The sequence below is a fragment of the Elgaria multicarinata genome, chromosome 10, assembly GCF_023053635.1.
Source record: "Elgaria multicarinata webbii isolate HBS135686 ecotype San Diego chromosome 10, rElgMul1.1.pri, whole genome shotgun sequence".
Taxonomy (NCBI): Eukaryota; Metazoa; Chordata; class Lepidosauria; order Squamata; family Anguidae; genus Elgaria; species Elgaria multicarinata.
In genome coordinates, this window is record NC_086180.1 from 94943831 (window position 1) to 94970367 (window position 26537).

The window sequence follows — 26537 nt, forward strand, 5'->3', positions numbered from 1 at the left end:
TATGCTTGGTAGATGTTCTTTGAGCAGAGTGGAACATCGTTCTTCCGTAACGCTTCTCACTAAATTAGTTCATTTTCTTAAAATAGCTCTTCAAAAAAATATGCATTTTTGCACTGAATGCTTATTTCTCCTCATAGCCACAACAGATAACCCTGAATATACTTAACACAAAGCATTATAAAATACTACATAAATAATTTAAGGAAAGGACCTTTAACCGCTGTTGCTGAAGGAACATGAATTATTCACATTATACTAGAATGCACGTACAGCAACTGCACTCAGGAAGCAAAGAAATGAAAGACAACTTCTAGATTAGTGCTGTTCAAAATACCTTTCCTGTGAATCAACGCAAGGAATAAAACTACACTGCTGTATTTGTCCCACTCATTTCTCTATAGAAAACTAAGGAGCTGCTCTGGCTCTATCAGTGAGGAGGAGAGGGCATTTAGGGTAGTAGTTTCCCTTGCAGGAATGTGTCTTTGCTGTCTAAATTGGTCTATTTGGAGTCAAGAAATTCATTTTTTTAATTGAAAAACATTGTCTGATGCTTCTGAAGGCTCTAAAATTGCACATTTTAGACTGTTATATGCTTTTGTGCATATATTTTCATTTATGTGTTTGGAATTTCATATCTGTGTTACTCACAGTGGTACTTGTAACAAATTAATATTCTTACTTAAAATTCATTCATTACATTTCTATACCACTCAATAACCAAAGCCCTCTGAGTGGATCACAAAGATTAATACCTAAAAATATAATAACATAAAATAAAACTATTTGCATACAGAAATATAAAACAATTTTGCACAATCAATAATAAAAAACCCAGGAACCATTAAAAACACTTAGCATATGCTGTCAAATGCTATGGAGTAAGGGAAGGTCTTAGTCTGGTGCTGTAAAGATGACAATTTTGGTACCAAACAGACCTTACTGGGGAGAGCATTTCATAATCGGGCTGATGGGAATCCACTGAGAAGGGCCTCTCCATTGTTGTGATCCTCCGAACCACCCTCAGAGGAGGCACTTGGAGGAGGGGTTCAAACCAGGAGAGGTGTTCCATCAGGTATTGTTGTCCTGAGCCATATAAGGCTTTGTAAGTAGGGCTGTGCATTGCTTTGGATCCAAATCCCAACTCCGAGGCAAATCAGGGTGATTCGGAGGGCTTTGAAACAGATCCGAAGCAAATCAAAACAGATCTTAATCAGTCCGAAGCGAATCAGCATGATCCGAATCGATTTGGATTGATTCAGACCTTTTCCTAAGCACAGATAGACATGAAAATTGGCACCATGATGAGGATTCAGTAGGGCTTCATCTCTGATTTTTAGGAATTAAGTTTGAGGTTTTAAAATTACCGTATTTTTCGGTGTTTTTAACCCAGGAAAATCTTCTCAAAAGTCGGGGGTCGTCTTATATGCCGGGTGTCGTCTTATAGGGTGGGTGCTGAACCTTCCGAGCTGGACTGGAGAATCTGCGGTCGCTGCATATGGTGGGGGGAGCTCAAAAACAGCCGCGGCCGCATCCCCGCCGTATGCGGCGACCGTATGAAAGCAGCAAGGGCGGCGCTGTACAAGTACGGTAGAAGAAAATCCATTCACCAGGATTCGTGGAAAGAAGTGACTTAACGCGGTCCTGATGACGAGGTGAGGGGGCGCCTCACTGGGAAGGTGTAAGTGAAGGGCGGAGCAAGCTGCAGGCGTCCGGGACGCCCGGGGTATGGAAAAAAGAGATAGAGCAGCGCTGTGCCCAGAAAAACACACCTCTTTCACCCATCTGGCCCGCCCTTGTATCCTATTACCGTACCTCCTTCTCTGCCTCTCAGATCTCGCTCCTGAGGACTGCAGTGAAGCGGCGCAGGCACGCATGTGCGAGATCTGAGAGGCAGAGAAGGAGGTAATAGGATACAAGGGCGGGCCAGACGGGTGAAAGAGGTGTGTTTGCGCTACCACTCTGATAGTCTTGGAGACAGGGAGGGCTGGGCAGGCAGGGAGAGCTGACCAATCCAAGCAGGCTTTGTATACAACAACCAGCCAATCGCCGGTAAGGTACATCGCTTGCCGTGATTGGCTGGTTGTTGTATACTGGGTACCACATACAGTACAGCACCAGTATCTGTACCTGTTCATACAGTATAGCACCAGTACATACAGTACAGTATACAAATGTCCAACAGTCAAAACCCCATCATGGCTCCACCAGCAAGAAGAAAGAAATATGAAGCCAGTTTCAAACTTAAAGTTGTAAACTTTGCCATGGAACATAATAACTGCGCTGCTGCAAGACAACATGGAGTAACAGAAAAGATGGTTCGGGACTGGAAAGCAAATGAAAAAGCATTAAAGATTATGCCAAGGGGTAAGTGTGCATTAAGAAGAGGCACCCCACATTGGCCAGATCTCGAAAAACATGTAGCAGACATGGTGAATGAGCATCGCCAAAACGGTTATGTAGTGACACGAAATAAAATACATTTGTTTGCACTTCAGTGGGCCAAATCTAACCCAGATCACAGCAACAGATTTAAGGCCACTGTATCCTCGTGTACTAGATTCATGGGAAGGCATAATATGGTACTGAGGCAAGAGATGAAAATTGCCCAAAAATTACCTGCAGATCTTGATAGCAAAGTAAATAGTTTCCATCGATACGTAATACAACAGGGCACTAAACATGGCTATGCGTTAAGTAGTATTGGAAATATGGATGAAACTCCAATGAATTTTGATATGGTTGGAAATAAAACTGTCCATCAAAAAGGTGAAAAAACAATTTTAATTAAAACAACAGGACATGTGAAGTCCAGTTTTACAGTGGTACTAGGATGCACAGCTGATGGCGCCAAACTGAGACCAATTATTATTTTTAAAAGAAAAACAATGCCGAAACTCAAGTTCCCTGTTGGTTGTTTTGTACATGTGAATGAAAAAGGCTGGATGGATGAAGAAGGGGTAAAGCTATGGCTTGATAATGTATGGAGCAGGCGACCAGGTGGACTTATTCAAAAATGTAGTCTACTGGTGTGGGATATGTTCAGGGCTCATTTAACTCCCAGCACCAAGCAAAGGCTTGCAAGACTAAACACAGATGCGGCAGTTATTCCTGCAGGATTGACATCGTTGGTACAGCTACTGGATGTGCGCCTAAACAAGCCATTTATAGATCGCATTCGAGAACAGTGGAATGAATGGATGGTTAGCGGCAAAAAGTCATTCACAAAAGGAGGAAACATACGTGCTCCACAGTTGGATGTTTTGTGCAAGTTTGTCATAAATGATATTGATGCAGAAACAGTAATCAAGTCTTTCAAGAAGTGTGGCATATCAAATTCATTAGATGGTATGGAGGACGACTACTTGTGGCAAGATGAAGAGGAAGCCGAAGCTGAGACCACACCATCTGATATGGAATTCGATCCATACGATGACTGCCTTACAAATGTATCACAAGATGTCATTGATGTACTTATGATATCAGATGACAAACAGGAGGATTTTGAAGGCTTTTAAAGGGAAATTGTCACGCCAGCAAAACCTGTAAAAATACCATAGCTTGCAGTTATGATGGACGTTGCTAACTCGCCAGGGACTTGCCTGGCACTTGCTCTCTCTCTATTGTTTGTTATCTTCCTCCTATCATCATCAGTTCCAGTTTGGTTGACAAACAGCATGGCAGCTCCCATGGGTTTATTGTCTTATCCTTCCTTTCAGCTTTAGAGTGAATTAGGAAAAGTTTAATCCACTTGCACTGTTTTATGTTTACATGTTTGATGACAAACAGCCTTATGTTTATAAGTGACAGTTTTCCTGCTAAGTACCTGCATGTCATAAGCATTTGAATTAAAATTACCATATTGAAATCAAATCTGATGTTTTTTTAATTTTTATTTGGTGTGCGTTGGAAGAGGGGTAGTCTTATACGGCAAGTATATCAAAACTCTATATTTTAACTGGAAAAGTTGGGGGTCGTCTTATACGCCAGAAAATACGGTAATTTTTTAAGAATGCACTGTCATTTTTAAAGATAAAGAGAAGAAACTTAGCACCATGAGAGCTCCTAAATAGGGCTTTAGGTATGCCAAGGTTGAAGCATATCAGTTCATCCCTTGTTTTGGGGGGGAATTTTTAAAGTTCAAACTCAAACCTCATTGGGGTCTAGGGTCTAACCAGCACCTTAAATAGGGCTCAGAAATGTACATGTAGCCACAGTGCAAGCAGGCAAGAATTGGATGTTCTATATTCAAACCTTCTGGTCCCCACTATCAATCTAGCTGTTGCATTTTGCACAAGCTACAGTTTCCAAACTATCTGCAAAGCCCCCTCCCCCATAGGCAGCACACTGTAGTCATCTAAAGTAGAGGTTACCAGAGCATAGATGACTGAAGCTAGGTTATCCCTGACCAGACAAGGGCTTAGCTGGGCCAGCCAAAGCTGGTAGAAGGTACTCTGTGCCACTGAGATCACCTGAGCCTCAATGACAATGACAAATCCAAGAGAACCCCCCAAGCTACAAACTTGCTCCTTCATGGGGAGCGTAACCCCATCCAGGACAGGTTGAACACCCTCCATCCAGTCAGAAGAACCACTGACTAATAACGTCTTGGTATTGTTTAAATTGAGCTTCAATTTATTAGCCCCCATCCAGTCCATTGTCTCAGCCAGGCACTATCCACGGCCTCACCTGATGAAGATAAAAAGGAGAAATCGACCTCTGTGTGTCATCAGTATACTGATAAGAACACATCCCAAACCTCCTGATGACCCCACTCAATGGTTTCATGTAAATGTTAAATAGCATGGGGGACAACACCAACCCCTGCAGAACCCCATAATCGAAAAACCAGAACCCCCCCCAAAAAAAATAACCAAAGACAGTTTTTCAAGGATCAGTCAGAAAAAGAAATTGGTGCCTGGCTTGTTTATATTATGTTGAACACTGTGAGGATGATTGAAGTGGCTACCCCAAATAGGATACAATGAGGAGTCAAGCATTGAAGTAGAGTGAACTGAATAATTATTAACTGTGTAAAAGGATGTAGATGAGGATAGTAGTCTAAGAGAAGTGTATGGTTTTACAAAACTTGCATGGCTACCTTTGAATCTAGAAAGAAGCTGCAGCAAGCTAAACATATCAAAGAGAAATAAACTGAAGATGAAATTTTAGTACTTATTCCTGATTATGACAAAATGAACAAAATTACTGCAGTCCATCACACCTGAATTCTAGAGTATTAGGAAGCAGCTATGTTATTCTTCAAAATAATAATAATAAAATCAAAGTAGATGATGCATGAGACCAGAAGACACATGAATCCTGGAGGCTGTATGCCTAAAACATGTTACAATACATGACAGAATCCTAGCCATCAATTTGAGAATCAATCCTTTTGTGAAGAGATTTGATATTGTCATTGGAATTAGAAGAAATATGTTCTACCAGTGAACTGACATGGTCAAAGTGATAGGAGAATCCAGATGACACAATCTGCATACATTCAGCAAATTTTCTTCAAGCAAGTCCATTATGTTATTTTACTGAAAAACTGAGGACATAGAATCATAGAATATCAGAACTGGAAGGGGCCTACAAGGCCATCGAGTCCAAAGCCCTGCTCAATGCAGGGCTAAAGCATCCCTGACAGATGGTTGTCCAGCTGCCTCTTGAATGCCTCTAGTGTGGGAGAGCCCACAACCTCCCTAGGTAACTGATTCCATTGTTGTACTGCTCTAACAGTCAGGAAGTTTTTCCTGATGTCCAGCTGGAATCTGGCTCCCTTTAACTTGAGCCCATTATTCCATGTCCTGCACTCTGGGAGGATCGAGAAGAGATCCTGGCCCTCCTCTGTGTGACAACCTTTTAAGTATTTGAAGAGTGCTATCATGTCTCCCCTCAATCTTCTCTTCTCCAGGCTAAACACGCCCAGTTCTTTCAGTCTCTCTTCATAGGGCTTTGTTTCTAGACCTCTGATCATCCTGGTTGCCCTCCTCTGAACACGCTCCAGCTTGTCTGCATCCTTCTTGAATTGTGGAACCCAGAACTGGACGCAATACTCTAGATGAGGCCTAACCAGGGCCGAATAGAGAGGAACCAGTACCTCACGTGATTTGGAAGCTATACTTCTATTAATGCAGCCCAAAATAGAATTTGCCTTTCTTGCAGCCATATTGCACTGTTGGCTCATATTCAGCTTGCGATCTACAACAATTCCAAGATCTTTCTCGTTTGTAGTACTGCTGAGCCAAGTATCCCCCATCTTGTAACTGTGCATTTGGTTTCTATTCCCTAAATGTAGAACTTGGCATTTATCCCTATTCAATTTCATTCTGTTGTTTTCAGCCCAGCACTCCAGCCTATCAAGATCACTTTGAAGTTTGTTTCTGTCTTCCAGGGTATTAGCTATCCCACCCAATTTGGTGTCATCTGCAAATTTGATCAGCGTTCCCTGCACCTCCTCTTCCAAATCATTAATAAAAATGTTGAAGAGCACTGGGCCCAGGACTGAGCCCTGCGGCACCCCACTCGTTGCCTCTCCCCAGTTTGAGACGGTTCCATTGATAAGTACTCTTTGAGTCCGATTCTGTAGCCAACTGTGAATCCACCTAATAGTTGTTCCATCTAGCCCACTTTTAGCTAGTTTGTTAATCAGAATGTCATGTGGTACTTTGTCAAAAGCTTTGCTGAAGTCAAGATATATGACGTCCACAGCATTCCCACAGTCCACAAGGGAGGTTATCCTATCAAAAAATGAGATCAAATTAGTCTGACAGGATTTGTTCCTGACAAATCCGTGTTGGCTTCTAGTAATCACTGCATTGATTTCAAGGTGTTTACAGATTGACTTCTTTATAATCTGCTCCAGAATTTTCCCAGGGATGGATGTCAGACTGACTGGTCTGTAGTTCCCAGGTTCCTCCTTTTTGCCCTTTTTGAAGATAGGGACAACGTTAGCCCTCCTCCAGTCGTCCGGCACCTCAACCGTCTTCCATGATTTTGCAAAGATAATAGACAAAGGTTCTGAGAGTTCTTCTGCTAGCTCCTTCATTACTCTAGGATGCAGTTCATCGGGCCCTGGAGATTTAAACTCATTCAAGGAAATTAGGTGTTCTTTGACCATTTGTTTATCAATCTCAAACTGCAATCCTGCCCCCTCAACTTCTGCTTCACTTTTTCCAGGGGGGTCATAGACCCGCTTTTGTGAGAAGACCGAGGCAAAGTAGGAATTGAGCACTTCAGCCTTTTCTTTGTCGTCTGTTATCAATTGCCATCCTCATTAAGCAGTTGAACCACCATTTCTTTCCTCTGTCTTTTACTACTCACGTATCTGAAGAAAGCCTTTTTATTGCTTTTAGCATCCCTCGCTAATCTCAGCTCATTCACAGCTTTAGCCTTCCTGACGCCATTTCGGCACTTCTGCGCCACTTGTCTGTACTCTTCTTTTGTAGCCTGGCCTTCCTTCCACTTCCTATATGTATCCCTTTTTGTTTTCAGGTCATCTCTAAGCTTTTTGTGGAGCCACATTGGTTTCCTCTGGATTAAGGATCACAGGGTGTTAATCCTTAAGGACTGCTCTACCATTCATACCAACTTTGGCTATGCATACTGAGAAGCAAAATCAGCCATGCTTTAGAGGGAATTTCCCAACATACTTGAGTTTCCTGACCATTTTCACAAGAGCATCTTAGCGTTAGACAAATCAGTAGATGAAAGTTACGTTGAAGCAGCAATTCACTCTTGGGACATCAAACAGCTAGTTAACATGGGCATTTGAATAACATTCTGTCTGATGAAGCAGAGCACATCTGGCTACCAGATGCTGAGGATGCAGTGGACTCAAAAGACCATAATGAGATCTTACCAACACATATAGCTCAGAAATCCTGCTGCTAAGGACTTTGGAGATTACTGTGATCCATAGACTATAATATTGGTTTCTCTGATGTTTTCATTAATCACTGGGAACTGAACAACTATTCTGGCTCAGTTATCAATGAATCTCTATGGACTGACCAGAAGTTACAAGATAATGGAACTGATAAGGAAATTTGGACTTTGGATAAGCTATCAAGATATGCTCATTTTGCAACCAGGAGTGGACAAATCATTATAAAACATTAACACTCAACAGAGAGAGAGAGAACGAGAACAAAGCCCCAAACTGAGAAAATAAACTTTCAAATAAATCTCAAACTCAACAAGCAGTTTAGGGTGGGGATAGGGTGGCAAAGCACTTTATAAAAGAAAGAAAGCTGTTTGGCAGGGGATGGTGAAGCAGTTCAGGAAAAAAGCTTTTTCAAAAAAAGAAGTAGTCAAGTGATTCAGTCAGGTGACTAAGGAGCCTAAGCAGACAGACAGAGAGAGAGAGAGAGAGAGAGAGAGAGAGAGAGAGAGAGAGAGAGGACAATGTCCAAGAAGAGAGAAAGAAACCTTTAAATAAGCAATAAACCAACCCCTTCCTTGCCACTTAGAGCCAGGACACGCAAAACTTCTGTTCTCTCACTTGTAGGAAATAGAGAGCTTTGCTGCAGAGCTAACCTGCTCTGATTTGCCCCAGCCGTGGATCCTCTGGTACTGATGGATTTCATGATGCTGTGATATGTTGTGGAGGGTGGGGGTCCTGTTGATGCCTTACTTGATGTCTGGATGAGGAAGATGTATTGGGATGTTAACACAACAGCTGCCTTGTACTTAGTTTTTTGGGGGGCATGTTGGTTTTCTTTTAGTCCTACAAGTTTGTTTTCTGGGAAATGGGTGTTTTCTAAACGGTCATGCTCTCACTATAGCAGCAATTTTGTTAAAATGCCCGTGACATTCTCTCAAAATTCCAAATATGCCCCCAGCAGGGCTTTAAACTAAACAGGAGGGCTTTAAACTAGAATGCAAGAGAGTGAGAGTTATAAAACCTTTGCGGAGTAATGAATTGGTAAGTAATGGATTAAAATCAGCAGGAAAGTGAAAAGCACTGGAAATTACTACTTTAACAAAGAAACAAAGGAAAGACAGCCATAAAGGGAAAGGAAGACTGAACACAGGGAATCTAGCCTATTATTTTAAATGTCTCTACACTAATACACAAGGTATGGGAAACCAGCAAGATGAGCTGGACATCATAATCCACCAAGGCAAGTATGACATAATAGAAATTACAGAAACATGGTAGGACACAGGCTTGATGGGTATTATTATTATTATTATTATTATTTATTTATTTATATAGCACCATCAGTGTACATGGTGCTATTTTCAGAGAAATAGGTAATACAAGAGAGGTGGTGGTGTAGCACTATATATCAGGAATGAACTTACCTGTTCAGGGGCCACTGGACTGATGGTAATACAAGTGTTGAAAGCCTCTGGGTTAAGATAAAAGGTCAACCAAACAGAAAGGTGTCTGCTACAGACCACCAAACGAATCAGAAAAGCTAAATGAAGATTTACTAAAGCAGATAACTGAAGCCTCAAAAAGCCATGAAGGAGTTGTGATGGGAGATTTCAACTACCCAGATATTTGTTGGAAAACTAATTCTGCCAAGCCCAAGATGTCAGAAAAGTTCTTGACTTGAGGACATGCCCTATGAGCATAGGTTGAAGGAACTTGGGGGTGTTGAGCCTGAAGAAAAGAAGACATGTTAGCAAGGTTCAGGTTCCTTAAAGGGTGTGACAAGGAAGATGGTCAAGAATTATTTTCCACTGCCACAGAAATTAGGACTGAAATAAAGGGTATAAGTTACAACTACCTAGATTTCAATTAAATATGAGGAAAAACTTCCTGACGGTAAGATCTGTACAATGGTGGATCAGTGTACCTAAAGAAGTGTGGGTTCTCCATCTCCGAAGGTTTTTAAGAAGAGGCTGGACAGCCGCCTCTCATGCACGCTTTATTGATTTTCCTGCACATTGCAAAGGGTTGGACTAGATAGAATCACAATTCTAAGATTCTACAATCCAAAAGGGTTTGAGTCACCTGACTTAAGCCATCTACAGAGATACTTCTCCAGATCCCACTTTGTATAAAGTAACATGAGTGGTGACTGGAGAGCTCAAGAATATCAATGGACAAGGTCAGCTTTCTGTTTCAAGGTTCAGCCAGACAACTGATAAGCAAATGTCAATCAGTATAGCTGCCTCAAAGAATTTCTGAGTTTGTTACACTAAGGGTGGGTCATCCTACTTTGACCAGGATATTAACAGGTATTAGCTGCCTTCAGATGGCAATGGTTCAACTATGATCAGTGCAATGTCTTCTTAGAGTATCGGTTGTATGAACTTAAAGTCAGCTTGATAAATGTTAGCCAGGAAGATAAGTCTATAGCATTCAACAAAAAAACATAGATTGCTTTTTATGTTACTAAAATGCAACAGCAGCTAATTAAGGAACATAAATTGTTTTTAGAAACAAATGCCCTCTCCAAAAAATCTTTAGCTTACCTCCGTCAGACACAGCTGCAGACTGCAAAGAAAGAAAGAGAGATGATCAGCAATAAATGCAAATTGAAATGTTCGAAAATATATGAACCAGACTCTTCCCCCCTGCCAATTGTTACAACCTCCCAAATATTTAGCCTATTCAATGCAACTCATGTAATGAAATTTGATCCTTTCCAGCAATACAAACAAAATTCTTCCCACTGACTAAAAAGGAAGTAAGGTTGTAGTTTATTTATTTATTTATTTATTTAAGGATTTTTATGCCGCCATTCAGCCAAAAAAGGCTCTCATGGCGGCTTACAAAAGTATTTCTTGACAGTCCCTGCCCACAGGCTTACAATCTAATAGTTTAATACTATTACTTGTATGTACGTGTTTTGAATGATAAGATCAATAATCAATCCTTAGTTTTTGGTTTATCTACACTACAGAAATGGGGACCATGCAGCCCTCCAGATGTTTTTTGACTGTGACTCCCATCTCTCACCACTGGCCATGCTGGCTGGGGCTGATAGGAGTTTCAGTCCATCAACATCTGGAGGGCTGCACGAGTCAATCCAAAGGTTCCTTTTGTTCCTGTTTTCATTTTACCACAGACACTCATGCATTCTACAAGCTGAAGAACTTAATACATTTAGCTATTCAGTACAGCCCTATTCTGCCTCTCCTAAGCTCAAAGTGGCTCTCAACATTTATACAAATTAAGAAGAATGAGAAATGCTTGAAAAGCTGGAGTTTTGATTTTAAAAGGGGTTTATCAAAGTATTGTTTAAGGCCAATATAGTTCAGATGACTTGATAACCATGATGGGTTAATTAAGCCAAGACTGCTTAATTAACCCATCATGGGTTATCATGTCATCTGACTGTAGGTTTTTAACCCATGTTGGCTTATTTGGCCAAAATAACCCACTCAGTCCATGGTCTGCAAAGTGAGTTATTTAACCCATCATGGGTTATTGTGTCATGTGGTGATCACCAGGATCATGACCAAACTCCACACAAAGCCTCTCCTAGCCAGGAAGCACCAAATCCACCAGCAAACCCCTCTTTGGCTCTTCTAAGTAGGGTGTTGGCTAGAAAGAGGGCTCTGAGGTCTTTTCCTTGCTTGGCATTTACTATCATAGCTGCTTCCCATTAAGCATCAAAATTCATTAAACAATTTAAAGAGAACAGGAGCTAATATATTATTAAATGGCTTATAAAACATGATCGTATAATGTTAATTAATAGTTAATTTGTTCAATGTTTAGAATTCATTTCTGATCTAAATATTTGTCTATCTTATTGTAGCAAGGGTAGAATAATCAGAATCCTGAGAGAGGAACAGTTAAAACCCAATCTCTTGCAGAGAGCTCACCAGGTTCAAACAAAAGCATCTGTCTAGACGAACAGTTTCCAGACAACTCCCACACAATTGTTTTAATTAAGTTCATTACTACCACTTCAGAAGTACCCCGGGGCTTTCCCCACGTACAGACAGCCCCTCAGTATCCTTTCCCATATCTGCAGAGGTGCTGGGCCCAGTCCCTATACCTGCTCCCTAAAATGACTCTGCCCTTTCTCCATTGCTGCCCCTTATGCCTCGAACTGTTTTCCAGAAACCGAAAGCCTTTTCAACAGCAAATTTGAACAGAAAACAAACTGTTCCTTGTTGGTCTAAAGAACATAATAACCCATGGAGAAAATTATGAAATGCTGTGATAGCTGCATTCACTTCATCTGGATAGCCAAACATCTAAGGATAATGTTCAAGAAGTAAAGTTTCTCCCTTGCTATCAAGGAACTGCTTCCTTGGAACCAAGGAACACCTGGGATTATTTGCTTCAAATTCCTCCTCAAAATTCACATTTTCCATGAAGCCTTTCGAACAACTTTCTCTAACCCAGTGCCTTCCAGATTTTTGAGATTATAATGCTCAGTATTCCTGAGCATTGGACATGCGGGTTCGGGCTCATGAGAGTTGAAGTCTATATCATCTGAAGAGCATCAGGTTGTGCTTTAGAACAATTCCCAGATATTACTGTAACTAATACCCCTACTACAGAGCAAGGAAACATTTTGAGCTGTGAGCACATTTGGCAGTTAAAAAAACTGTTCTGACACCACCACAAAATAGCTGCCATGATAGGAGTGGCAAGAGACAAGTAACTTGCCAAAAAAGCTATGTACAAGGCAGAAGAGCGGTCTAAGCCCCATTACACTAAAAAAAATTCTTTGAACCTGCAGTTTTCAGCACCAGCAGAAACCTATTTACAGCAAAATGTGTTAATTCGTTCTTTAAAAATGAGAGCTGCAGGGGCATCTTACCAGGTGCCACAAAAGCTGCCTGGGGGCACACTGGTGCCTGTAGGTGTGGTTTTGCCTACGCCCTGCCCTCCTGTCACAAAGCATAAATACCTGTACTTGAAGCCATTGCACATTATTTGCCTGTTTACCCCTCAGGGCACTCGGGGCAGGGGCCTGACAAACCTGTTTTTGTAAAACACTATAATAAGGTAACATGCATGAAACAACTTAATTACTGGAATATGCTATATAAATACTAAATATTACTATTATCGCAGGCAAAGCCTTCCCCAGCCTGGTGCTCTTCAGATGTTTTGGATGTCAACTCCCATGAGCCCTAGTCAAGACTTTTCTCTTCTCCCAGGCATTTAACAGCTTATGCTGGGTTTTTAACTGACCTGAAAATAGTTGTTTTAAATGGATATTGTTGTTTTTATATACTTTTGGTGGTTTTAAATTTTGTATATCTGTTTTTAATGTGCATTGATTTAACTTTTGTAAACCGCCCAGAGAGCTTCAGCTATGGGGCAATATATATAAGCAATATATAGGCACTGTGTACAAAGATCTTGTCCCTTAAGAAGCTGCATTGAGATAGCGAACTTACGTGCTCTTGCAATACAGTATCCCAAATTCTTTGCTTAAACAGGTTCAAAACAGGTTCCTTTTTAAAATAAAAAGCAGCAAAGTAATAGTAAAAAGTAATACTTTCTGGTGTGTATTATGCTGCTCAATCATGATTTGATTTTTTTTAAACTTTAGACAGAAATACATTTTTTTTTCTTTCCACTTCTACTTTATTTACCTGCATGAAAACAAGATGAAAACAACAGCAGAGCAAATAAGAAGACTAAGGTGAGGGTTATTTTTTCTACATCTGAGATATAGCCAGGACACTTCCAGTTATTTTCAAAAGGAAGAGAAACTCAAAAAAAATTAAAATTATTCTTGTTCCACCAAAATATAGATGCACATGTAGTTTATTACAAACGGCCTGCAATACATAAAGAATCTCCACCAATTGCATATTACTATCAAACAGAATTTTATCTTGAAAAATATGTGATGATGTTAATACTTACACTAAAATTTGATGAGCAAAGCTGAGATTTTGTAAAAATTGCTGCTAACAATTTCTGCCTGCCACATAATCATTATTTTGCTTTAAAAAATAAAATTTCAACTAAAAGTTTTGGAACTCTTAATATGGAAGTCTTTAATCTGTAATCTGTTTTTAATCTCTAATGCAAAACTATCTGTTGTGATTTTAAAACAAAAGAAAAAAGGTCACAATGCTTACCTGTTCATCATATGAAAAAGCAGTTAATTTTGCTTAAAGTACCTTTCCCAAATTCATCTTTACTTTAAATGGTGGATCATTTCCTAAACGCAATAGCTCTTAAGGGCTAATTTACACCCATCCACTACTGTACAGAATGTATATAAAGTTTAAAGGCATTTCAGATATTCTATTTCCTCTCTTTACCAATAGTGTTACCAATAGCAACCAGCCCCTGCAGAAAACTGGTTCATCATAGAAGAGGAAGTATTTCATCTATCTCAGATAAAAAGGCTAGTTGGGAAATAGGGCTATGGTTTTTAAAATTTATCTCCGTAATGAATAACATAACATACTTTTTCAGTTCCTAGAATCATAGAATACTAGAATTAGAAGGGGTCTTAAAAGGCCATCAAGGCAAACCCCCTGCTCAATGCAGGTATCTACTTGAAAGCATACCTTTTTTCCTTTTCTTTTTCTTTTTTTTGGTGTGGATTTTTAAACAAAATAAAAATTATAAAATAAAATAAATAAAATAAAATAATAAAAAATAGACACATACAATAGGGGTGTGCTCTTCGCCATGGAACTATCTGGTAACAGTGGACATCCGCGGAGCATTCAATCTTCCAGAGCGGAGACTGGCTGCTTCTAAACCCATCGAATAATATTAGAGCAGAGATTGGTGCTTCTAACATCTCAATAATTATTTGACTGTTTTGTGTGTATGTGTGTGTGGTGTGCCTAATTGAAAACTTCCCAATAAGGAACATGGGGTGATGGGGTGGGGCAGTTTTGCTAATTGATATTATTGACATCTGTGGCTAACCAATTAGGAATTGCCACAGTGCTGTCCATGACCATCTGTTCTCCAATCACAGTGTTCGGGGGAGGGAATTTTCTCATGGTCCTTGATTCCACATGCTCATTGCTGTTCTTGGTCTTGCAGCATTCGTTAGGGAAGATTCTTCCCTAAGATTCGTTAGAGAGATTCTTTTATCTTTGCACACACAGTGCAGAGTGAGATGGGGGTGTTTGTTTGCAAAGTGAGATTCAGAGGAGGAGAGAGAGAGAGGTCTACAAGATTTCGAGATGACTCTGTTTCTTTGCAAAGAGAGGAGAGAGGTACCTGTTCCACCCCCAGTGTGTGCACGTGTGCCTGCCTCTTCTGTTAAAGCTTTTTCCTCCAATGTGCCTGCCCATCCCGCCTTGCAGAGCTGGGTTGCACTATTATTTTTTATTATTATTATTATTATTATTATTATTATTATTAATAATAATAATAATAATAATAATAATTTCCCCTTAAATGGTTTGACGTGCTGCTGTAGCTCTCCTTCCTCAAAGTTGAGCCTTCCCAGCAGCACTTGGCTTAAAAGTTAAAAGTGTCTTCTTCTTGTACTTGTATGTTTGTGTGTTTTAGGGTTGTAAAGTGCACACAAGCAGTACACAATTAATAACATTCCATCTTGATGCATGGGAAATACTGACTGCTGCTGCTGTGCTGGTTCTGGCAGTGCAGGGAGAGGGAGTACAGGACTGGTTCATTGTTTGCATCTTTCTGCTTGGACTCATAAAAGTTAGCTACAGTGTGAAATTGCTGCTGGGCTGGAATTGTCAGTGAGTAAGCTTCTACACCTGAGTCAGGCAGGTGCTGCTTATTTCTCAGATAAACTATTACCCCTATTGGCTGGCTGGGCTTCCAGTGCGGGGGGGGGGGGTCGTCATCCTCCTCCTCCTGCCGTGTAGCCTCCGATGGGGAAGCTGTTGTTGCTGCCTTAATTCAACTAGAACAACTCTTTTGGCAGTCAAAAGGGTGCAAAAAATCCATTTACGTTGACCTTGTGTTATTTTCCAAGAAGCCGGTACGTAGTTTAAGATGACATGTACATCCAGAAATACAAAATCAAATACAAAATTTATGTGTCTGATAATTTCCTCCCAAAAGGTGGCGACTATTGGACATTTCCAGAACATATGAACAAAAGAAGCATTTGCTGTGTGACACTTCCAACAACTAGTCGATTTGGACAAACCTTTACTAAACAGACGTTGTGGCGTCCAATATACCCAAAACAGTATTTTTTGCTGGATAAGAAGTAAAAGGAGATCCACTGACATATCAGATACCACTGCCAAAACAGTAGTCCATTGATTCGATAAAATAGGACATTCCAAATCCCTATTCCATTCCTGCTGAAGCTCTCTTGTATCATATTTATTCAATGATAATAAGCATTTATAAACATGTATTGTGGGTCGATTTACCCAGTCAGCCTCAATAAGTGCTTCCAATAGCAAAGGTGATTCTGAAGCAATGAAAGCTGCAGGGACAAATTACCCTTCAGCTGTGGCAGGTAATTTCAAATTTATCACGTAGAGCTGAAAATAACAGAAACTCATCATCTTCATCCAATAATTGATCCAGGATAGAAACCATTCTGTCTGTCCAAGTCCACCATAAAACCTTTTTCTTTCCTATTTTAAAATCTCGATTTCCCCATATATTCAAACATGAAAAAATGGATCAAACTGTAATTGGCGTGATGTTATATGCCACACATCTCTAACAGCTAAGATTGTGGGAGGAGCCCTTTCCACTTTAATATACCGAGAACCTACTGCCATCCATTTGCAAAGAGGCTCCAAACAGGATGATTCCAAAACTGACCAAGGTGGAAAATCAAAACTATGTGGAAAGTACCAAAATTTGGTGCAGGTAAGCAAATAAGCCTGATGGTATATAGCAAGGTCTGGAAAGACAAATCCACCATCTTTGATTGAAAGTTGTATCCATTTCAGGGATGTTCTTGGTGAAGAGGAATGCAAAAAGAATTTACAAAACAACATATTAAGTTTTTGAAAATATTTGCTAGGTATAAGTAAAAGGATTCCACGTATAACATAAACAATTCGAGGTATAGTATTCATCTCGTGTATTAATCTTGCCCCATAAACATAATAATAATAATAATAATAATAATAATAATAATAATAATAATAATAATAATAATTTTTATTTCTTACCCACCTCTCCCTTTGGATCGAGGCGGGGAACAACATTAGAACAGGAATCAATACATCTTAAAAATTCATGATTTAACATTGATCTGGATAGGCCTGCCAGAAAAGGATAGTCTTTAAAGCTGCCTTAAAATTACACAGAGAGTTAATTTTACGAATCTCCTCCGGCAGGCCATTCCACAATCTGGGGGCGACAGAAGAAAAGGTCCTCTGGGAAACTGATGTCAGCCTAGTCTTGGCTGACTGAAGTAAGTTCTCCCCAGAGGACCTGAGTGTGCGGGGCAGACTATATGGAAGAAGGCGATCCTGCAGGTAACCTGGACCCAAACCATTTAGGGCATTAAAAGTAATGACCAACACTTTGTACTTTGCCCGGAAACTAATTGGAAGCCAATGGAGTGATTTTAATGTTGGGGTAATATGCTCACTCCTAGATGTACTGGTGACCAACCTGGCTGCCATATTTTGAACTAGTTGAAGTTTCCGAACTAGGTACAATGGTAGCCCTATGTAGAGTGCATTGCAGAAGTCAAGCCTTGAGGTTACCAGTGCATGCACTACTGTCTTTAGGTCTTCTGACTCTAAGAAGGGGTGCAGCTGGCCTATCAGCCGAAGCTGATAGTAGGCGCTCCTGGCTGTCGCATCTATCTGGGCTGTCATTTGGAGCGATGGATCCAGGAGCACCCCCAAACTGCGAACACAGTCTTTCAGGGGGAGTGTAGCCCCATCCAGAACTGGCTGACACACCTCCAAACCTAGGTCAGAGCCCTTGTCAGCAAGCACCTCTGTTTTGTCTGGATTCAGCTTCAGTTTGTTTTTCCTCATCCAGCCCATTACTGCCTTCAAGCATTCACTCAGAGGAGACACACTATCCTTAGCAGACACTGTTGTCGAAGGCATAGAGAAATATATTTGGGTGTCATCAGCATACTGATAGCACCCCGCCTCATGCCTCCGGATGATCTCTCCCAGCAGTTTCATGTAGATGTTAAACAGCATTGGGGATTGGATGGCACCTTGTGGTACGCCATACAACAGCTCCTTTTTTGAGGAGCAACTATCCCCAAGCATCACCATATGGAATCTACCTGAGAGGTAGGACTGGAACCACTGGAGCACAGTGTCCCCGATTCCCAAACCCCTCAGGCGTTCCAGAAGGATACCATGGTCGATGGTATCGAAAGCCGCTGAAAGGTCCAAAAGTACCAGCAGGGACACACTCCCCCTGTCAATACTCATGCGGAGATCATCCACTAAGGTGACCATAGCTGTCTCAACTCCATATCCTGCCCTAAAGCCAGTTTGAAATGGGTCTAGAAAATCTGTATCATCCAAGACTGCTTGGAGTTGGAAGGCAACCGCCCTCTCAATCACCTTGCCCAAAAATGGAAGATTTGATACTGGTCTATAATTATTAAGGTCCAGGGGATACAGGGAGGGCTTTTTTAGAAGCGGCTGTACCACTTCTTCTTTTAAACATGGTGGAAAACTCCCCTCCCTGAGAGATGCATTAACAATATGTTGTAGTTGTAGTCTAACTGCATCTCCTCCCTGGGCGACCAGCCAAGAAGGACAGGGATCGAGAGGACAAGTTGTCTTCCTTACTCGTCCAAGCAGCTTGTCCTCATCATCAGTACTCACCAACTGAAACTGATCCAGTGTAATCCTACTCACGGAGTTGCTGGACACTTCAGCTTCAGTTATAACGACGGCATCTAAACTGGCACTTATCTGAGATATTTTATCTGTGAAACGATCATTAAATGCATCACAGCGAACTACCGAAGGCTCTAAAACTGGGTTCAGGGGAGGAGGTGCCTGAGTTAGACCCCTCACCACCCTAAACAGTTCTGCTGGACGTGAATTCGCAGGCGCAATGCGGTCAGAGAAGAAAGCTTTCTTCGCTGCACGTATTGCCACCCCATAGGAACAAAGATGTTCTCTATGACGTGCCTTGTCGGATATGAGACGAGTTTTCCTCCATCGGTGCTCCAGTCGTCAACCTTCCCGCTTCAACTTCCTGAGATCTTCTGTGTACCAAGGTGCCAGATTGGAAGCAGGTCGGAGAGGACGTTTGGGGGCAATTGTATCGATAGCCCTAGTTAGGTCTTGATTCCATCTATTGACCAGGGCTTCAACAGGATCGTCAACAATACCAGCCATAGCACCCTCTAAGGCAGTGGTTCTCAACCTTCCTAATGCCGCGACCCTTTAATACAGTTCCTCATGTTGTGGTGACCCCCAACCATAAAATTATTTTTGTTCTTCTCTACACGATCCATTGTCATGGGATGGTTTGCTAATGAAAATAATACATAACAATAGCTTTAATAATACAAAAGATGATACATGACATAGTTCAGTCAATACAGTTTCCTAAGACCATCGGAAATATGTGTTTTCCAATGGTCTTAGGTGACCCCTGTGAAAGGGTCATTCGACCCCCAAAGGGGTCCCGACCCACACGTTGAGAACCGCTGCTCTAAGGCTTTCTGGAATCCATGAGGATCCATCAGCCTTCGAGGGCGGACCATCTTAATAGGTCCGCCACCCCTGCAGGGGCGGATGGTAGCCATGATATTAACCCTGACCAGAAAATGGTCTGTCCATGACAACGCAGAGGTATTTATCACCTCCGCCCACAGATCTGTTTGTTCAGAACTGAAAACAGCATCGAGGATGCGACCTGCTGAATGTGTGGGTCCAGAGACCAATTGGGATAGGCCCATGGTTGTCATGGATGCCATCAACTCCCGAGATGCACCTGACAAACCATTCCCGAAAGGGATGTTGAAGTCGCCCAGGACCAAAAGCCTGGGCGACTCCAAGACCAACTCTGACACCAGTTCCGTGAGCTCAGCCAGGGAGTCTGATAGGCAGCGGGGTGGCCGGTACACTAACAGAATCCCCAGTCTTTAGACTCAAGTACACACACTCGATGTGATTCAATTCCCGGACAAGAAGTCTGGTCAGGTTGAGATTATCCTAATAGACCACAGCTACTCCGCCCCCCCCCGCCCACTTTTCCTCACCTGCTCGTTAACACAGTATCCAGCTGGGAGGGCCTGGGCACACGTTGGGCCACTGTCATCTCCCAGCCAGGTCTCTGTGAAACATGCCAGGTCAGCCTCCTCATCTGTGAGGAGATCATAAATTATATTTGTCTTGTTTTTAACCGACCTGGCATTGCAAAGAAGCAAGGAGAGGGTCTGTGGTTGGCTTGGTTCGTTCTCCAAGTTCCCCAGAGTGGCAGGGCGACTGGAAGGAAAGATGGGTGTTAAATATCTATCTCTCCTTCCCCTGTAATGGCACTTAACTTAACTTTAAGGATGCCCATCTGTCAATATCTCGTGAAATATCATTAATCAACTTATTTAGATTTAACTTAATCATTCGAGATATGTCTCTGGGAATGATTATTCCCAAATAAGTGATGGAATCAGGGCACCAACAAAATTGCCAGTTGGCTAATACACTAGAATATATGTTATCTCAAATCAGCATAATTTCTGACTTTGACCAATTAATTCAATAGCCATACAAATCACCAAAAGTATTAATTAGTTTCATCAAAGCTGGAATCAACGACTGGAGTTTTGAAATAAAGAATAAAAGATCATGTGCATTCTCTATCAACAGGATGTAAAATTCTCCAAGCATCAATTAAACCATATTCCATCATGTAAGCCTGAAGTGCCAATCTCACAGCTGTTTTAGTCTTAGGAGGAGTACTCCTATCCAGCAAAGGGTCTAAAACCTCATTAAAGTCCCCACCCACAATCAAATAATCATAAGCAATATCAACCAGATTTCTAAAACAGTCATGAAATTTATCCAGGGAATCAGTATTGGATCCACATACATAAACCACAGCAATTCGTTTATCCATATACCTCCCAAACAAAATCAAAAAGCGCCCCTCAGTATCAAAAATTGCACGTTGAATTACGATGGAAAATCGTTTATGGATCAAAATCGCCACCCCTTTATACCATGTTGAAGTATCTGACACATAAACCTCACCAACCAAGTCCTTTCTCAACATATGATCAGCAGAAGCCATCAAATGAGTTTCTTGCAGAAATGCTGTATCAGCATTAAGCTCTTTTAACTTAACTCTTTTCTGCTTGTATACATTTTGCAGCCCTTTAACATTCCATGAAATCATGTTAACCATTGAAAAAACACCGTCAAATTATTTACCCCTCCACACAGACAACACTTTCCAGATTTGTAGAAAACAACTAATATTACATAGCACGGATTGTATAGCAAATGCATCCAACATTTATTAATAATAATAATAATAATAATTTATTATATTTATATGTAAACTCTCTGGGCGGTTTATGTTTAAGATTAACCATTTCTGACAACCTTCGAGTAATTATTAGATTGTAAGCCTATGCGGCAGGGTCTTGCTATTTACTGTGTTATCTGTACAGCACCATGTACATCGATGGTGCTATATAAATAAATAATAATAATAATAATATTTATAATAATGAAAACTGAGAAAACTTAAAAAAATATTCAGAAATATACATACTTGAAAAAAAATCCCCTCAGAATAAAAATAAGATAACCCAATTTGTGACAAAAAGTTCCCCCAGCCCCCCCCAGCAAAACAAAAACAAAAACAAAGAAAAACTTAACTAAAACAAAAAATAAAAATAAAACTTTTTGCCTTCCATTTGGAACAATGTGCAACCGTAATACTCCACCAGGCCCCTCCCGTATGCAGAATGTGAATACAAAGCAAGAGTACAAGCAATAGAAAAGAAGAAGAAGAAGAAGAAATAACTGTTTTTGAAAGAAAATAAAAATGAATGAATGAATTTGAAGTGGATACTGTATATATGAGCTAATTATAGATATAGTTTTTATGCCAGTTTATACAATGAGGAAGAGAGAAAAGGAATTGTTAGTAAGCCGGGGGGGGGGGGGGGGAGGAGAGGAAGAGAGAGTGAGAGAAAGGGAAATAGAAACAATGGGATGCCAAACAAAAATCTCTGGCCTAATGCCCAGACTTCTTCTCAAGGAACTGATAGTAAATGAAGTGGATGGTCAGCAGTAACTGGAAACAAGCTGAGAAACTCTGGCCAGCAACCAAAGACTAGCTGATCAATTTTAATTGAGAAAATGGCATTGCGTAAAAGGTTGAACTAACAGTTCCTTCACACTGCAGCCCTTCCTGATCCAATAAGACTCCCCATATCACGCTTTCTACATTTTTTTAAAAAAAAAAGGTGGGGGAAGGCAGGGAGATAAGTTACAATTATGGTTCGCCTGATGTCACATCTAGTTTGGGAACTGATTTAGAGTGTCATAAAAGGGCAACAAATTTTTAGCAGCTATAACAACAACTACTGTTGTTACAGTTGTATATTTTACTGGGGAGAAGCACTTCTGAAACTTTTCGTGTCAGGGATGGGGAGATGTATTTCTGAAACTTGACTGGCTTGGTACCATGCACCTTGACTGGGAAGTGGGGTACTCCATCTCAAGCAGAAAAATGTCTTGGGCCACCCATGTTGCCACAAAGTGCTTGTCAACCACTTCAAAAGCAATCAATCTCTTTGTATCTGGCAAAATGAAACAAGGACAAACACCATTCATGATAGACCTGGCAGCCAGAGGATTAACACAGTCTTGGGGCTGTATTCTCAAATCTTGGTGCTGGTAGTGGTCATTTAGGCATCTTTGTAGAAAAAGACTCTGCAGAACTAAAGATCACTAGCCAAGCATATGAAGGATGTTACATATGCAGTTAATTGTGGTGCTGTATAGCAGTGAATCTTATTCTGTTCAATTAATCCCATCCAATCAAGGATGAAAAAATACCTGGAACGACAGATATTATGTTGTGCTTCTACACATTCCCGTGGTCGAAATGGTACTGCATAACCGGATTTTTTTTAATGAAATGCTTTTTGAGGAAAAATCTATCTAAAGATAGTGTTCTATTTAAGATACATTATAGTCCAAAGGTTATTCATCATGAAATAAGGATTAGTTTTTAATTATGCAGCATGAGGCTGTTTAAATTTTTTGGTAAATGAATTCCATTAATCCATTCACAATGTCATGCTCTTCCAGAGGTTTGTGTAAGATTATTTTTCTCCTTCCAATAAAGTACAGCAGAAAAGTTGCTCAAATATGAATGATTAACCTATTAAACTGGAGATAGTTCACCTCACAATAATTTCATAATTATCTATGATGTGATTCTAATAGTATAACCAAATCAGTATTTTCTTGATATAACTGTAAAACTAATCTGAAAAGTTGCTATTCTAAAAATGAAATCTTCAGCTGGTTGTAAATATTAAGATTATACCGTATTTCTTTGATTGTAAGGTGCCATCGATTGTAAGACGCACACTAATTTCAGTACCACCAACAGAAAAAAAACCCTAAGACACACCCGCGATTCTAAGATGCACCCCATTTTTAGAGATGTTTAGATGGGGGGGAAAGTGTGTCTTAGAATCGAAGAAATAGGGTACCAGCAAGAATGAGTCTTTGGTAACTCTGAGTTGTGTAAAATATAGCAAGGAAGAGTGCACTTTGGGGGGGGGAGTCACATGATTAAATTGACTCTTTCGGAGTAGTGATTTAAACTGTGGTTTAAATCATAATTTAAATCAAATTGATTTAAATCAAATCCACCCTGTCTTTGAGAAGTCCTGGAGAACTGGGGAGGTGCCAGAGGACTGGAGAAAAACATATGTAGTCCCCCTCTTCAAGAAAGGAAAAAAGAGGATCCCAGTAATTATCGATTAGTGAGCCTTACATCAATCCCTGGAAAGATGTTAGGGCAGTTAATAAAGCAGGCCATTTGTAAGCATCTTGAAGACAATGCTGTGATTGCTAAGAGACAGCATGGCTTTGTCAAAAATACTGGCCCCAAGACAGTCTGGTCTTAGGGCCAGTATTATACAATATTTTTATTAATGACCTGGATGGTGAGATTAGTGGGCTTCTTATCAAATTTGCAGATGACACAAAACTGGGAGATCCGGCCAACACCCATGATGACAGAATGAGATTGCAATCTGATTTGGAAAAGTTGGAAGATTGGACTGAGAGGAACAAGATGTCCTTTAACAGGGAGAATTGTAAGGTATTACATTTAGAAAGGAAAAATGTAGGGTACAGGCTGGGGGATTCATAGCTTAGAAATACTGCATCAGAGAAGCATTTGGGCATGGTTATCAGCAGCAAGCTGAACATGGGCTGTATTAGAAGAAGACTTGTATCAAAGATACAGCTTTCTCCGCTGTGGCACCCCGGTTGTGGAACGAGCTCCCCAGAGAGGTCCGCTTGGCGCCTACACTGTACTGCTTTCGTCGCCAGCTGAAGACCTTTTTATTCACTCAGTATTTTAACACTTAATTTTAACTTAAATTTAAATTTTACTGTTTTAACTCTGTATTTTAATCCTATATCAACTTTGCTGTGTGGTTTTATCCTGGTTGCGCTTTTTATACTGTATTTCGTAATTGTGTTTTAAACTGTTGGGTGTTTTACTGTGGTTTTAATTTTTGTGAACCGCCCAGAGAGCTTCGGCTATTGGGCGGTATAAAAATGTAATAAATAAATAAATAAATAAATAATAAGTCCATACTCCTCCATACTCAGCACCAGAGAGACCACACCTGGAGTATTGTGTACGATTCTGGGCACCACATTTCCAAAATGACATTGACAGGTTAGAACAGGTTCAGAAGAGGACAACAAAGAAGATAGAGGGACTTTGGGACATACCCTGTGAGGACAGGCTGAAGGAACTTGGGATGTTCAGTCTGGAGAAAAGGAGACTGAGGAGACTTGTTAGCAGTGTTCAGATACATAAAAGGATGCTACAGGGAAGACAGCCAAGAACTATTTTCCATGGCCACAGAAACTAGGAGCCAAAATAAAAGTTACAGCTACCTAGGTTTCGATTTAATATAAGGAAAAACTTGCTGAGGGTAAGTTCTGTACAACAGTGGAACAGTCTTTCAGTGGAACAGGTTGTGGGTTCTCCATCGCTGGAGTTTTTTTTAAAAAAGAGGCTGAACAGCCACCTCTCATGGATGGTTTAATTGGTTTTCTTACACACTGCAGAGGGTTGGACTAGATGATCCCTGTGGTCACTTCCAAGTCCATAATTCTATGATTCTATGACATGGTCAACTAAATTGGCCATAACACCATTAAGTGTTTCCGGCAGGCCTATCAAGATCAATGTAAAATCAAGAATTTTTAAGATGTATTGATTCCTGTTCTAATGTTGTTCCCCGCCTCGATCCAAAGAGAGAGGTGGGTAAGAAATAAGTTGTTGTTGTTGTTGTTGTTGTTATTATTATTATTATTATTATTATTATGTCCAGGGTCTAAAATTACATAACTGCACCACTTATTATACCTTTGCTCTGTTCCAGCAATGCAGCTCTTAGGTATGAATGTCTGGCCAAAATAGAAACAGCATACTACTACTGTAGCTCTGTTTCAGCACGGAAAGTCTTCTCTATGATAGTTGGGAATAAAACCTCCATGTACAATGGCAATATGCCTCTTAGCAGTACCAGTGGTAAGTAAGAAATAACAAATGATGATAGAAATATGGAGCACAACATGTGGATATGTATATAATACCAAGTATGTTCACTCAGTAGTATATGGATACTTTTTTAATAGAAGAATGTTTTATGAATAAGCAAATTTAACTGATAATTGACTAAAAATCTGCTGATTAATTGATTAGAAATTCAGTAATCAAGTTGCTGCCCTAATAATAATCCTTTTAGAGCTATGAGATCATATAGCAAATTTTATTCCTAAAGATCAATAAGGCTACATAAGACTGTATATCACTAAATATTAAAACTTCAAACTGACAATACTGAGGCACTGTTCTCCGCATGTTCTTGAAAATGCATTTATGCATACAAAATGTGTAGTGCAATCCTATGCATGTTTACATAGAACTAAGACCCATTAGTTCAAAGGCTTACTCCTCAGTAACAACTGTTACTTCCAGGATTGCAGCCACAGACACACACACATTGCGGATTACAAATCTGTTTCTTGGATTTCCCCCCCAACAAGAATAAAATAAGAAATAGCCACACAACATTTTAACAACCATTTGATTGAGCTTTTTTTTCTTCTTTTAATAATTCTGGAATGCATATCATCAATAATATAGTTCGTGTAGCTACCTTCCTGTTTTAATTTTCCCATCTTTTAGAATACTCCCTTGTTCTAAATCTTGTTTGAGCCATAAAAGCAGCAGGCAGCTGAATCATTAGCAAATAAAAATATAAACAAATAAAAACATGTACAAAGACATATTAATCAAGACATATTTTTATAAATATCTTTTAATGGATCAAATTACTCTTTAAAAAAAAGAGTAAAGGCCACAATATAGCATAAGCTTGTACTGGGAAACTATTTTACTTACAACTACAAAATAATATAATTAAAATATTACATTATCAATTCACATTAAAGAAATATAATCT

General features: G+C 40.2%; 1 protein-coding gene across 2 annotated transcripts in view; it reads right to left on the reverse strand.

Annotated features, from left to right (window-relative positions):
• The window catches only part of RGS12 (regulator of G protein signaling 12), a 164201-nt gene that overhangs the window by 119085 nt on the left and 18579 nt on the right, over positions 1–26537 (reverse strand). For both annotated transcript variants that reach the window (XM_063135889.1, XM_063135890.1), the window contains exon 3: positions 10432–10453. In XM_063135889.1, the coding sequence (XP_062991959.1) occupies positions 10432–10453 (22 nt within the window). The remainder of the gene's footprint in view (positions 1–10431; positions 10454–26537) is intronic.